General features: G+C 54.4%; 5 protein-coding genes across 5 annotated transcripts; 2 read left to right on the top strand and 3 right to left on the bottom strand.

Annotated features, from left to right (window-relative positions):
* Positions 1 to 190: 190 nt before the first annotated feature.
* Positions 191 to 1,361, bottom strand: GMORB2_0754 (uncharacterized protein; the record flags this gene model as incomplete). The annotated part of the gene is made up of 2 exons (XM_035462738.1): positions 191 to 765; positions 818 to 1,361. 2 exons carry the CDS (start codon positions 1,359 to 1,361, stop codon positions 191 to 193), a joined length of 1,119 nt encoding a protein of 372 aa, XP_035325668.1.
* A 312-nt stretch (positions 1,362 to 1,673) lies between these two features.
* Positions 1,674 to 2,215, bottom strand: GMORB2_0753 (Conserved hypothetical, protein; the record flags this gene model as incomplete). Its single annotated transcript, XM_035462737.1, has 3 exons — positions 1,674 to 1,679; positions 1,844 to 1,975; positions 2,147 to 2,215. The coding sequence occupies 3 exons, from the start codon at positions 2,213 to 2,215 to the stop codon at positions 1,674 to 1,676; spliced, it is 207 nt and encodes a 68-aa protein (XP_035325667.1).
* Positions 2,216 to 2,839: 624 nt separating this feature from the next.
* On the bottom strand, positions 2,840 to 3,459 carry GMORB2_0752 (NADH dehydrogenase (ubiquinone) 1 beta subcomplex subunit 8; the record flags this gene model as incomplete). Its single annotated transcript, XM_035462736.1, has 2 exons — positions 2,840 to 3,181; positions 3,283 to 3,459. 2 exons carry the CDS (start codon positions 3,457 to 3,459, stop codon positions 2,840 to 2,842), a joined length of 519 nt encoding a protein of 172 aa, XP_035325666.1.
* Positions 3,460 to 4,150: 691 nt separating this feature from the next.
* On the top strand, positions 4,151 to 9,295 carry GMORB2_0751 (helicase SWR1; the record flags this gene model as incomplete). The annotated part of the gene is made up of 1 exon (XM_035462735.1): positions 4,151 to 9,295. One exon carries the CDS (start codon positions 4,151 to 4,153, stop codon positions 9,293 to 9,295), a length of 5,145 nt encoding a protein of 1,714 aa, XP_035325665.1.
* Positions 9,296 to 11,332: 2,037 nt separating this feature from the next.
* Positions 11,333 to 14,128, top strand: GMORB2_0750 (Protein tyrosine kinase; the record flags this gene model as incomplete). The annotated part of the gene is made up of 3 exons (XM_035462734.1): positions 11,333 to 11,470; positions 11,541 to 11,688; positions 11,757 to 14,128. 3 exons carry the CDS (start codon positions 11,333 to 11,335, stop codon positions 14,126 to 14,128), a joined length of 2,658 nt encoding a protein of 885 aa, XP_035325664.1.
* Positions 14,129 to 14,414: the final 286 nt, after the last annotated feature.

Genomic DNA, 14,414 nt, shown 5'->3' with positions numbered 1-14,414 from the left:
CATTTTTTCCCCCGGTTTCTTCAAGTTTCGAGACCCAAAGACAACCAGTGGTAATTGAATACATGACGTTGTCACAGCACTTATAATACACTTAAAGATACACTCTCAGAGGGAGCTCACTAAAATAACAGTTGGTGGCTAAAAATGTAACAAGGAAGAGTCCGTAGAGGAAGACGACATCATACGCTGGTTACTCGACAACCGTCGTGTCACCTTCTGCAAACGGGGTAAGGCGAGCACGGGGGAAGCCACGCTCCTCCTCGTCCTCCTTGACGTTGGCTTTTGCCGACAGCACAGTCATGTTTCTCTCCCGCTTGGTACCCTTCTCCGAAATCCCAGAGATCTTCCTCGAACCGGTCTCTTGAAATGGCTCCTTTCCCGAAAGAGTTCCAAAGGTAGCAGATATGATACGCTGTGCCGGGTCAATCTCCTTGACCGGGGCATGAGCATGAGAGCTGCCAACCTGCGGCGACTGCAGAGCACTCCACAGGATTGATGAGCCGCTCGGAACCTGGGTTTGCTGGGATGCTTCGCCCAAATCATTCGCATCACTGCCATTTGTGGCTATCGGAGACAAGACCAACGGAGATTCTTTGGAGGAGGATTTTCTCCGCTCCTTCTTTGACCGAACCTCAGTAGCGGGCAGAGACCCGGCGTAGGGGTGAGCTTTGTATGGAGGTGGCTGTTGGAGAATCGAATCCGTCAGGGATACTGCCATATCCTTGGGCACGTAACTGTTGTCCAAAGAAAAGGAGAGCCTTGAATCTGCATCATTGATTAGCAATGCGAAAAGCCCATTCGATATCATCCCACAAACCGGCCACATTGGATGTCCCCGCGTTCAACCCTCTTCCAGTTTCTGTGTTCGATGGAGGTTTGGTAATATCCGTGCCATCGCCTTGACTGCTTTCTCCGCCAAGCTGGGGGTTGCATATCATAGCCGGTATTTCGAAGCTGCTGTTGGTGGGGTTTGACACATAGTCGGGCATACTAGTGTCAGTGCTCGACTTGTGAGCCCTTCGAAGATCCTTGTTTGAATCCCATGGCTGCTTTTCCTTCCATGGCATTTGATGTATGCCGCTTAACCAGTCGAAGCCCGGGACTGGTATACCGAACTCATTCCCAAATTCTCCAGCGCCGACACCGAACCCGTTCGAAATTTGATGCAATCTCCGTCCATTACTCGAATTCATTGAGTCATTCTCCATCGCATTTGTTTTCTTTCCCGTCGGCGTTTCGTAGCCGCCAACATCCGCCCGCTTATCGACGCGCCGTCGAGGTGAGTGGGCATGGGACTCCGAACTCTCCTCGTGGTAGGTGGGAACAGACAACGAACCCCCTAGGGAAGTACGGCGCCACATGAGAGGATTGGGCCACGCTATTCCGGTATTCTCCAAGATATCTAGCACGAAATGTCAGTATACAAACATGGTTATGGGCCTGTAGATTGTAAAGTACCGAGTGGTGCATGCTGGAACGAAAAGGCTACCACGTTCTTCACTCTTTCAAGCGGCACTGAGACTGAGTCACGAGGGAAGCCCTCAGTGATGACAATCTTGACTCGACCAATGTCGTCCGCTGGACTCCAATAATTGTGCTGGAGAAGCTCTTGACGGAAATTAGGGAATCTGAGTGGTTCGAGATCGCCATTCTTGGAAAACTCTGACAATATTTCATCCCTGTCAGTCAGTGAAAGCTGCTCAGGGGGCAGACTGACCGGGCGGGCGTCATGGATCAGACATACCAAGGCCATGGGCTATGATGTGTGGCCACGATGTCCTGCGGTCAAAGCTTGTAGATCTAGAGGCTTCTATGTAAGGGACTGCAAAACAACGAGTCTAACTGGGCCAACGCACGCTATGAACCGCCCGTCTATGAACAGACGCGCTTCGAACTTGACGGTCTCGGAGTATTTGCTGTAGGATTTGGTGTACTGGCTGATGGGCGGGAAGTCGTTCCAGGAATGAATCGATATCTGGAAAGGGGTTCCCATGGGCAAGCTGGGAACAAAACAGCAAACAGTTGGCAGGCCAAAGGACGAGTTTGTATGAGCAAATTCTGCACACATGAAGGTCAGCCTTGGTCAACAAAGGGGTTTTACTGATGATAAGCACCGACCAGAATCATGTATAACGTGACAACCGACTTTGAACTCCTTCACCGGGACCTTTGAGTCCTGCGGGAAGAGCAGGATATCCCAGTCCTCGTAGCGCATTTTAGCTGAGAAGCATCAGCGAGAATTGAGACTAATGACGATGAGAACGCAGAGATCCGTCCTAGGTTATGGTGTAAAATCAGTTGAGGGAAGTACTATGGGTGATTTCCTCAAACCTCCAATGATGGAAAGATATCCCCAGCTCTTTCGAGGAAGGAACCAGAGGATGTTGTATATTGGGGAGGCAGTATGAATGGCAGACACACCACTTCGGCCCTTTCTCCTCCGTACCTGCTCCCTTCTAATGGTCTCTGGCTTTCTGCCCCCGTACCCACGCAGAGACTCGGTCTTTAGGATTTCGTTTAGGAAGGATCATCTGGACTCTACAGAATTTGCATCGACGGATGCCGGAACGGTCCTATCAGTCTCTGCGCACAGCACCAATGATAGAAACATACGAGGACTCTGTAGAGAGTTATCCTCCGAGGTATACACGAGAAGATATCACCATGGACAGAGCGAGAAGAAGGTAGACTAATATTGGGAACCAGAGGCACAACACCGTCCCTACAGAACAGAACGAAGAAAGACAGCGAAATAATATCCACATCAGCTCTCTAAGGCCCCCGTTGAATACACGCATCTACAAGAGAAACAGAGAGCAATCAGTCAAAGAGTCCTTTCTCACGGATCCTCGTCACCATCCTTCCTAGCCCTCACGGCACCAGGTCCACCCAGTTCGCGTTCCAAGCCGCCCTCAAACGTCCTCGGGTAGGCCACTTTATCGGGATAGTTGAGGTAGATGAGACCTGAAACACCAAGGACCGTCGCGACAAATGTACCAATCATGATGAGGCCGGGGCCAGGTGTCGTCCAGGTGTAGTCGTACGGGGAGAAAATGCCGAGCACATCGTTGTCCTCGTGAATCGGCTCGCCGAAGTTGCGGCGCTCTTGAGGGTCCCACCAATCAGCGTAGGGGTCGCGGTGCTGGCGCTTGATGGCCGGAGGGTTGATGTATCCTCCGTTCTGTTGTTGGAATTACTGGTCAGTCACGAGTCACAACAAGAAGCGCGGTCCTATCAATGGTACGATCACGTATAAGTGAGCGCGCGCATGGGTTGACTGACCATCTCGGGGTCCTGAGCGGCCGTCAGAGAAGGCGGGCCAGGGTACTTGGCGTCCAAGACCTTGGGGTCAGAGTACTGGGGGGGCAGAAAGCCTCGTCGTTGAATCATGGGGAGTCGCTGAGCAGCGGACATACCGCTGCGGAGGGCGGAAGCCCGGACAACTCGCTGAGAGAGCATCTGAAGGTATCAATGGTCAGTATGAACAGCAGAATAGTAATAAGAATGCAAATATTCGAATAGGTGTTGGCCGTACATTGAGAACAGATCGACCGGACGTCTCGAATGATAATTACCCAACATCTGTGCTTTACCCCAGATGATGCATCAAGAGTTAGAGACGAGGAGGGCCATCGGCTAACAATGTGGATGCCTCAGGTTCACCCCCATGGGGAAGGGAAAATGACTAATGAGAAAACGGTGCTCATCGGGTGGTCCAACTAGACCAATGTGGGGCACCCAGGTGGCCAAAGTGCTATGTAAACCTGTGCGAGCCTGTGCGAGCCTGTTTGAAAGTCTGTGCAAGTCTACACAGTACAAGTAGATCAATGGCCTGGTAGAACCCCAAGCCCCCCCCCCTAAGGCCCCAAACAAAAAGAAAGCTCCATAATGCCACCACACAGCAAATCCCAAAGGGGCGTCATCCCAATTTCTCCTATGAGTAAATTCTAAAAGTTCTGCAGGGCGACGTCGGGTTGGAACACACAAAAACCATCACAGCCCACTCCACAAGTCTCTGGTCATGCTCAAATTCCCTCTGTATAATCAATGAACCCCTAGAAACCCCAGACGCTATTTTCATTGACCCAAATGTCAGCGTCGCCGAGATCACGACCCTCTTCGCGCTCCCCGGCTGCTTCACGTTGCTACTATGAGCGAGCCCGCGTCGACCGACTACGTGCCATCCGAAGCGCCCCGTGATGACCTCGGCGAACAAACCCATATGACCCCGACGCGATCAAGTCTCCTGCCGCCTGCTAAGATTGAGGCCGAGGCTTTAGATGCTAAGAGTTACACAAACGGACGCGTCGAAGATGATCACGGGACCCTCCCTGAAGCTGGTGATGACTCGGAGCCACACGCTGCTGCGGCCGACGCGTCTCCAAGACCCAACGGCCATTCGAAACATAATGGAGATACGAAGCATACCAATGGACAGGGCGATAGCCCCAGCGGCGATGATGATAAGCGACCCTCCAAGCGACGCCGCACGGGGGAAGCCACACCCCCGCCCTCCAAGTCTCGCAAACCAAAGCACGAGTCTCCTCCCTGGAAACGAGTCGTAGCCGAGGGCCCTACATCATACACTGAGAATGGTCGTCGTAAATCAGGACGCATAAACACGGTTCCTATTGAACATCAGCCTCTGGGTGAGAAACGCCTCACCAGGCGTGCCTTGAACGGCTCAACCCAAGCGAGCCCCCCGCCTAAACAACAGGCCGCCCCCAACGGCCGCACGACTCGCACATATAGCGCATCTAAGAAGTCGTCGCCCGCAACAACAACAACAACAAGAACAACAACAACAACAAGGGCATCCCACGCCCGGTCTGTGTTGGCGCAGACCCCTAAGTCGACGCAAAAGAAGCCCCCTCCCGAACCGAAATCGAGTACGCGATCGAACCGCCGCCGCTCCCCTTCTCCCTCCCAAAACGATAGACGATCCACTAGACCGCGCCGAACATCTCGTCTAGTAGACAAATCAGAATTGAACGCCCCCGAGACCCGTGATGGCTCTGGTCGATCCCCGCGCACCAGGCATCGTTTGAACCCCCCAGACGTCATCCCTCTTGTTCACGCCGACCAGGTTCGCAAACGACCCAAGATTGGCACCAGCTTCGAAGACTTTTGGCGACGGGCAGGCGACATTTCCGTTGAACAGGGCGGACTGCGTATGTCTGATGATGGACCAGCCTATAGTGATGAAATGGCACGCAAGGACGCACGTGTAATCTTGCGCGTTGAAGACGAAGTCGAGCCTGGCGGTTTACTATCAAGTTCGAGATGCTCCCTATTTGTTCCTGACACTCCAGAGGAGCCACCACGACAATGGGCACGGCAAGATCACATGGTCAAGGCCATGGCCAACTTCCGACGGCTCATGGTCCAAGAACAGCAACGACACCGTGCCACAGCCAAGAGGATCGCTGAGGCATGCCGCGAGGAGTGGGCCCGACGACAGCCAAAGTCGACGGAACAGATCGAGGCTGAGGCGCGGGAATATTGGATTTCTCGGTATCGCCTGGTGGCAAAAACCTTGTCTGGAACTTGGGAGAATGTTCGCATCGAAGTCAACAGGAGGAGGCTCGAAGAATGGGAGGCTGAGGAGCAGAGGAGAGTCAAAGCTGCACTTAATGAGGCGGTCAATCTTTCCGAGCAGAGGCTCCAGGCGCGTCAAGGAGTCGACGAAGAGCTCATGTCTGACGATGGATTCGGCGACCTAAGCGATGACCTGGTCGGCACGGATGACGCGTCAGGCTCTTCCTCCCAAGGCGGATCTAGCGAAGCCGACGCTGAGGACAGCGATAATATGTCCTCTGATGACGACGACGACGATGAATCCGACGGCCCCGATGATGCAGCAGACGAAACCCTTACACAAGAACAGCTTCGGGCTAAATACGCAAACGTCCCGGGGCCTCAAGTTCGATCAATCGAAGCCGAGCAGACGCCAGCCGAACAGACAAACGATGGAGCTAGCGAATCAATGATGGACACCATGGATGACACGAGCGATGAGTCGGTCGACATGGACGATGATGAAAGCTCTGAGGCAGACGACGATGAACAAGGGTCAGACGAAGAATCGGGCGAGGAGGCTGATGGGCTGCTCGGGATGCTCTTCGGTAAGTCCGAGTTGAAGAATATCAAAAAAGAGGAGGACCCGGAGGAACCCGACGGTATGGAGGAAGATACCATAATGGAGGATGCTCCGCCGGAGGCGAAAGGCGAAGCCGAGGCGACCGACCACGAAGCCAGCGGCCCTTCGCCCTCTCAGCAGTCTGACTCTGCCAATGGAGCGGCAGCATCTGGGACGGACCAGCCTATGGAACCTTCAGGCAAAGGGCCGAACTCCGAAGCGCCACCTGTCTCCGAGACTGTAGGAGATGATAAGCCAGCGGAAAGGGCACCACATCTCGAGCCGGAAATGGCCACCGAAGCGATGTCAAAGGTCCAAGAGGCTAGGGACGTTGATGATGACGATATGCCCCAGGAAACGACAGAAATAGACACAAAATCCCCTGACGAGATGACGCTTGCCAGGGCAGGACAAAGTGGAATGGCAACACCTCAACAATCGATGCACAAGACCGATGTCCCCTTCCTACTCCGCGGCTCCCTTCGTGAGTACCAACACGATGGTCTCGACTGGCTCGCTGGACTCTACGCCAACAGCACCAACGGCATTCTTGCCGACGAGATGGGTCTTGGAAAGACTATACAGACTATTGCACTTCTGGCCCACCTGGCTTGCTACCACGAGGTGTGGGGTCCACATCTGGTGGTTGTGCCCACCAGCGTCATGTTGAACTGGGAGATGGAGTTCAAGAAGTGGTGCCCCGGTTTCAAGATTCTTGCCTACTACGGCACTCAGGAGGAGCGCAAGCGCAAGCGCCAAGGCTGGAACAACGACGATGTCTGGAATGTGTGCATTACATCATACCAGCTAGTCCTGCAAGACCAGCAAGTGTTCAAGCGTCGTCGGTGGCACTACATGATTCTCGACGAGGCACACAACATCAAGAACTTCAAATCGCAGCGGTGGCAGACGCTTCTCGGATTCAACACGCACTCGCGACTTCTCCTGACGGGTACCCCGCTACAGAACAACCTCACTGAGCTATGGTCCCTCCTGTTCTTCCTGATGCCCGCCGAGAATGGGGTGGGTGGCTTTGCGGATCTGCAAGAGTTTCACGACTGGTTCCACAAGCCCGAGTCCCAGATCCTAGAGAGCGGACGAGAGCAGATGGATGACGAGGCTAGAGCCATCATTGCCAAGCTCCACAAGGTTCTTCGTCCGTATCTACTTCGTCGTCTCAAGGCAGACGTCGAGAAGCAGATGCCTGCCAAATACGAGCACGTCGAATTCTGTCGACTATCCAAACGTCAGCGCGAACTCTACGACGGGTTCCTAGCTCGCGCGGACACGAGAAACACACTCGCATCCGGCAACTACATGTCCATCATCAACTGCCTTATGCAGCTTCGTAAGGTCTGCAACCATCCGGACCTCTTCATCGACCGCCCAATCATGACATCGTTCCGGATGCAGAGATCCGTTGCCAACGAATACCAGCATACCGAGAATACGGTCCACCGGCGCTTGCTTTTGGAGAATCCGATGGACTCGGTGAGCCTAGGGTTCCTCAATCTCATTCCCACGCGGTACGAACACATGTCAACCAACACAGCCGAGCGTATCTCACAACTCAGTTCAAATCAAGCCATGATCGAATTGCGCGAGATCCAGAAGGTCCGGGCACAGAATGCTTTAACGAACCTCGATCCTTCTACTGTGCGGTCGAACATTGCCTACCTGGAGAGCACAGCGCGCTGGGGTCGCTTTGAGGAGCTTCAGCATTGCGTGTACCTGAACGCCCTGCGCCGGCAGCAGAAGCCCATCTACGGCAAGAACCTCGTGGAACTGCTCACGGTGGACGCCGATGTGCGCCCCTTTAAGCGCAGGCCCAAGGTGCCGCAGAAAGTCATGTCCTGGTTCGAAGAGGACTCGTCATTTCTGCGGGCCATGGTGCCGTCGCTTGAATACCGAGCCGATAGCCTGAGGACGACGATTGAGAAGTTTTCATGCGTCACACCGGCTGTCGTCACGCGAGACCTGGGGCAGGTTGTCCTTGGGCGTAAGTGTGTGGATGCCTTTACCGACGAAGACATCAAACTGTCTGCGCCGGTGCGCTGGACACCCTGGATGCCCAAGGAAGCCCCGCCGGATCCGTGGCACGAGGCCCGCATGCGCCTCAGCATCCAGTTTCCTGACAAACGACTCCTACAGTACGACTGCGGCAAACTCCAGGTGCTCGACAGGCTCCTGCGACGGCTGCAGGCTGGTGGTCATCGCGCCCTGATCTTCACACAGATGACCAAGGTTCTCGACATCTTGGAACAGTTCCTCAATATCCACGGGCACAAGTACCTGCGATTGGACGGTGCGACCAAGGTGGAGCAGCGGCAGATCCTGACAGACCGGTTCAACAACGACCCGCGCATCTTGTGCTTCATCCTATCGACGCGGTCAGGGGGGCTGGGAATCAATCTTACGGGTGCGGACACGGTCATCTTCTACGACCAGGACTGGAACCCGGCCATGGACAAGCAATGCCAGGACCGATGCCACCGTATTGGCCAGACGCGCGACGTACACATCTACCGCCTCGTCAGCGAGCACACCATTGAGGCCAACATCTTGCGAAAGGCATCGCAGAAGCAGATGCTCGATGACGTGGTGATTCAGGACGGCGAGTTCACGACCGACACGTTCAACAAGGTATCTGTGAGGCAGGTCCTGAGCGAAAAGGTCGACTCCACGAGTGAGGGTGTTACCGCCGCAGACGCCGCCCTGGACCGTGTCCTAGGTGGCGGTGATGGTGGTGGCAGAGCAGGCGATGGCGGCATCAGCGGAAGCCGCGCCGTCGGACGCGCCCTCGAGCAGGCCGAAGATAGGGAGGATGTGGCGGCCGCGCACGTGGCCGAGAGGGAGATCCAGGCCGACGACGCCGATTTCACCGAGAGGCCCAGCAACGGCAACACACCGGCGGCATCGGGACAACAAGATATGCCGGGGCCCAAGACCGTTCTCGACGAGGGCGTCAGCATACTCGATCAGCCTGGTGCTGAAGAAGAGGCTGAGGTCGAGGACAATGCCTGGGGTGACAAGATGCGCACAGTCGACGACTTTATGCTCAGAACCATGGCAGAGTTTCTCAGGGGAACAAAACTTGAGTTGCCCAAGGATAAGAAGAAGGGCAAGAAGAAGGGTAAAGATACGAGAAAGAGGTAGCGATCTCTCTGCTCACGGCGTATTGGGCTTCGTTCAACTCTTCAGTCCTCTTCTTCTACTCTTCTTTCCTTATTGTTCGATTCTTCTTTTGTTGAAAGCAAAAAGTGTTTGGAAGCATGGTGCGGGGGTAGTACGGTATGGCAATACATTGCATAGGACATATTTTGGCTAGTAGAGGGGGAGGAACGAAGAACGAGGAAAAGTGTATCAACAGGTCTTTATGTACTTCTTGGCTAGAATGGTGGTGTCGGGTTTGGCTAAGCATGGCCTACGCGGGCCCATGGAGTTTAGGTGTGGTGAGCAGTACTATTCAAGGAATTGTTCAAGGTTGAAGGTCGTGATAATGGTGTGACAGCGATCTCAACTACTCACTCCATGGAGCACAACAACACATATCATTTCGCCTAGTAATACACGCAACAAATGACGCTGTAGAGCAAGCAAGAGTCTACAGGACTAGTATAAGTATATGTATGGTATAGTTCTATCACTAGTCATGGTTGACAACGTGTACCCCAAATAACGCATGTTTGATGCCAAATGATAGCTTGTTGGGCCATAGGGTATTATATATTGTTGGACTTGATGGTATGACGACGACGGTTGGGCATACACGCAGGAAAGAACAAGGAGATTGCAAGAGTCTTCTCTGCGCATATTTCAGAGTAAAAGTCAATCACTGTTACTGTCGACTCTGTCGTTATGACTACTGTCTATTTAGGACGATCGAGCATATGTATGATGCTGTATAAAAGTTGCATATAACTTGCCAGCTGATATGAACAATATATTACATGAGTGACACGGATGGAGAGGAAGAAAGAAAGGACCACCAAGAAAGATATGACGTGACAAAAGGACGAGTGTGACGCCGAAATGACAGTGCAGGGACTAGTGACAGCACTTCCAGGGGGTGACGCACCGAGTCTAGGCCCTGAGACACCCCGCAGACCACTGTACTCGTATGTGCATGTAGGTGCGGAGCCCTTGTATTCCGGGATCATCCGCTGTAATGACCTATGGATTGGGGATGTGACTCTCTCTGGAATTGTCCGCGACAGCACCCCAGACCACTGCACTGTAGGGAGTACGGGAGTACATATTACCTGCACGAACAGGCGCTACCTACCTATGTTACGGCATTTACCTACTTGAATAGGCTCTACGAGTACCTGAACAGGCTGTCATGGGTACCATATATTGCGTCGTAGACCATCTGCACCCTCTCTCTCTCCCTCTCTCCCTCTCTAAGGAGCCTTGATCATCCCACCGTCTTTCTTTTTCTGGCCCGTATCCCCGACTCCGACTCTCATCCCCCCCATGCTGATATTGGCCACACCTTCAAATTCAATCTCCTAACCGTCACCCCCGGTAACCTGGTTGGCTCTTTTCTCCCACACCCACACAACAACCTCTCTTTTTCCCCTCCTCTATCCGCAACTTCTCTTTTTCTGCTTTCTATTGTTGCTCTAGAGAGAAAGGGAGACGAGGAGAAAGTCTGTTCCTGTCTTTTTCGTCATTCTTCGTCCATGGAGTTCTTGTCTCTTTCAGCATTGCGCCTTGTTGTTTGTCCTTGATATACTACATCTACTCCTTTGTTGACCTGGGCTTCTTCTCACTGCCAACCTTCCATTCCTTCTTTTCTTCTCTTCTTTTTCTTCTTCTTCTTCTTTTTATTTTTGCTACGACCAACTGTCTTCCGATCGATATAATACTCTTTACTATACCGTCTAATACTTCCAACCCCCGATCTGCTTTGCGCATAACAACATCAACAATCACCAACTTCACACCGCCCGAGACCATATCCTCCGGCGCTTGTGGAGGGATGCAGACGGCAAAGGGGAGGACCGAGGCTCTTGGACGCAAAGCCAAGGTAAGCAAGTCAACAAACGAAACTTGGCAATCCATTCATCTTATTTCCATGACGCTGACAGTCATGTAGCTTGCTCGTTCGTACCAGGAGCTTCTCGAGTATGACGCGATCCCTCCCGTCCAAACCCCCGCCACCGCCAAGCCGGATACCCTTAGACTAACATGCTGTCTTCTTCCTCTAGCGAGTTCTCCAACAAGGATCTCAAGTCAGTCGGAAACTATACCCTCGGACGCCTCATCGGAAAGGGTTCCTTTGGCAAAGTCTACCTCGCCACCCACAAACTCACCAACGGCTCCAAGGTCCGGAGCGAATCTCTCCATACCTTTATCCTCCTGCTTCCCTGACTGACTCTCCTTTGTAATCACGCAGGTTGTCCTCAAGTCGGCCAAGAAGGATGACTCCAACCTCGCCCGCGAGATCCACCATCATCGACAATTCGTCCACCCTCACATTGCGCGACTCTATGAGGTCATAGTCACCGAGAACCTCGTCTGGCTTGTCCTCGAATACTGTCCCGGTATGCGGCTCTTCTTCTTCTTCCTACTGTTTGCCAAAGTTTCACGGCTGACTCCGGTGGTACAACAGGCGACGAACTGTACAACTACCTCCTCAAAAACGGCCCCCTACCGGTCACCAAGGTACAGAAGGTCTTTGCCCAACTCGTCGGCGCCGTCTGCTATGTTCACAAGCAGTCATGTGTCCACCGGGACCTGAAACTCGAAAATATTCTGTTTGACAAGCACGAGAATGTTAAGCTGGTCGATTTCGGCTTCACCAGAGAGTACGAGGGCAGGTCCAACTACCTCCAAACTTTTTGCGGCACCATATGCTACTCGGCCCCCGAGATGCTCAAGGGCGAAAAGTACGCCGGCGAAAAGGTCGATGTCTGGAGCTTAGGCATCATACTATACGCCCTGCTCTGCGGAGAGCTTCCCTTTGACGATGACGATGACAATATTACCCGTACCAAGATCCTGTCCGAGGAACCCAAGTACCCCGAGCATCTGCCCGCCGACGCCGTCTCGCTCCTGAAGAGCCTCCTCTCGAAGCGCCCCTTCCCGCGTCCCAGCCTCCCCGACATCCTGATACACCCCTTCCTTGCCGAGCACGCGTCTGCACAGCAAGCAATTCTCGACGTTGAAGCCAAGTCGCCCTTTGCCTCGGGTCTGGAGAAGGACTGCCTCCACCGCATGCGCGCCGCCGGCGTCGACATTGATTCAGTCATCGAGAGTGTACTAGCCCAGAAGTGTGATGCGCTGTCTGGTTGGTGGACGCTTCTCCTGGAAAAGGAGGAGCGTAAGATGCTGCGGAGGGAACGCAAGCGACGCGAGAGGGAAGACAAGAACCTGCGACGCGTGTCGGCCGCGTCGAGTCGTCTAGAACGCATGGCTCCGTCGCTTCAGGACGTCGACGAGGATGGCGGTTTCACAGTCAACGCCAGGACTCGGGGGAGGAGCACCCGTCGGAGTGCACACTACAACTCGGATTTTAACCTGCAAGAGGTGAGCGAGGGCGGTTTCCAGAGCGGTCTGAGAAGTCCGGACGAGATCCCCCCGACACCCATCGACAAGGACTCGGTTCGATCTGCGTCGACATCACGACACCGCCGACCGGTACCACCTCCCAAAGAGGGCATAATTCGCAGCGCCAGGTCGCGTGGGTCGACGCTTCACCTGGTGACGACGTCTGACGTTCTAGGTCACCATGATCACGCCGCCGAGGGCCGGCATCACGGGGTGGGCGGACATGGCAAGGCCCGGAAGAAGCCGAGCGAAGCCATAATTGCGCACTGGAAGAACTGGACCCATTGGATATTTGAGAACACGACCAAGCGCCGACGCTGGAACGAGCGCAAGTCGAACCGCAGCACCCCCGACCTCCACAGGAAGGACAGCAACGCCAACTCATCCAGAGACGGGCGAGAGGCCCCCAGGCCGCAGACGAGCAAGGGCCCCAACTCTAGCTCCTCGGCTGGGGGGCAGGCCACGGTGCCACTGCCCAAGGGGGTTGTGGCTAACGGGCAGATGGTCAAGGCGAATGGCACACTGACGCAGAATGGGGTGAACGGCGTGGCAGCCGGCGGCGACAACCTCAAACCGTTGCCGCAGCTCCAGCTCCAGAACCCTTCACGTACAGCCAAGTCGAATTCCTACAAGCGGCACTCCCTCTCCCCGGCGCCGCTGACGCCACGGTCCACGATCCGCCGCTCATCGGGCGGTCTCCGTGGACGCAAGTCTACGTCGTCTTCGGTGTCGTCTGTGCGATCGATGCACCGCCACCGGCACTCGCACTCCAAGGCATCGTCCACCAGTTCGGCAGGCTCCATATCGACATCCAAGACGCCCCATCGCGGGCCCTCACCGCACCACTCGGTCAAGGTGCTCCCCGCAACCCCTCCGGCGACGTCTTTCCCCTCCAACATCCGACTTGTCCGGGCTGCCCCTCCCCCCCTGAACTTCTACAACGAGGGTATGCCCTCTGGCCACGAGCAGATGGGCCCAGTGTCGCCCAATCCGTTCGGCACAAACGTCCTCTTTGCCAAGCGCAAGAAGAGCCTCTTCAAGGGCCCCTCGATGCACCACCATTTCGGTCATTTCGGCGGAGGCGGCGGCGCCAACAGTGCCGGCACCAGCACCACCCGCAGCTCCGGTGGAGGAGGCCACTCCCGCTCCGGCAGCGGGTCGGCCATCGGTCGCCGCTCGGGCGAGGTCACCATTCAAGAAGAGGACGAAGAGTACGTAGACGAGGAGGATGAGGACGAGGAGGCCATCGACGAGGAGGATGGGTTCACTCCCGTTGCTGCTGCCGCGGGGCCGACGAGCGACGCGATAAAGGAGCAGGTCATTGAGACGGATGATGTGGCCACGCCTACAAAGAGTGGCGGTGGTCTAGGCACGCCGATTGATCTCGGAAGACCAAGTGCTATACCTGAATCGCCGCAGACGCCTACTGCTTAGTCTGGTTTCTCATCATCCTCCTTATTCTCCTTGGCCCCATCCTTTCCTCTCCCCTCCTTTACCCATTTTATTCTTCCTCAATTCTTTTATTTTTTCACCACACACCTCCCACTTCGTATCTTCTATATTCCTTTTGTTCTTTCTTTTCAGTTTCTTGTCTACTTAGATGCCCACTTATTTGATACCAGAAACCTGCCTTTTGATTTAGTCTCTTACCTTTCGGCTCGTTCATTGCTCCCATCCGTTTGGAGTTCTTTTCTTACCCATAATGTCTAAGTGGACCGCT

Source organism: Geosmithia morbida, assembly GCF_012550715.1.
Source record: "Geosmithia morbida isolate 1262 chromosome Unknown scaffold_0, whole genome shotgun sequence".
Taxonomy (NCBI): domain Eukaryota; kingdom Fungi; phylum Ascomycota; class Sordariomycetes; order Hypocreales; family Bionectriaceae; genus Geosmithia; species Geosmithia morbida.
Note: the sequence above shows the minus strand (reverse complement) of the source record. Positions and strands in the feature narration are given on the sequence as shown.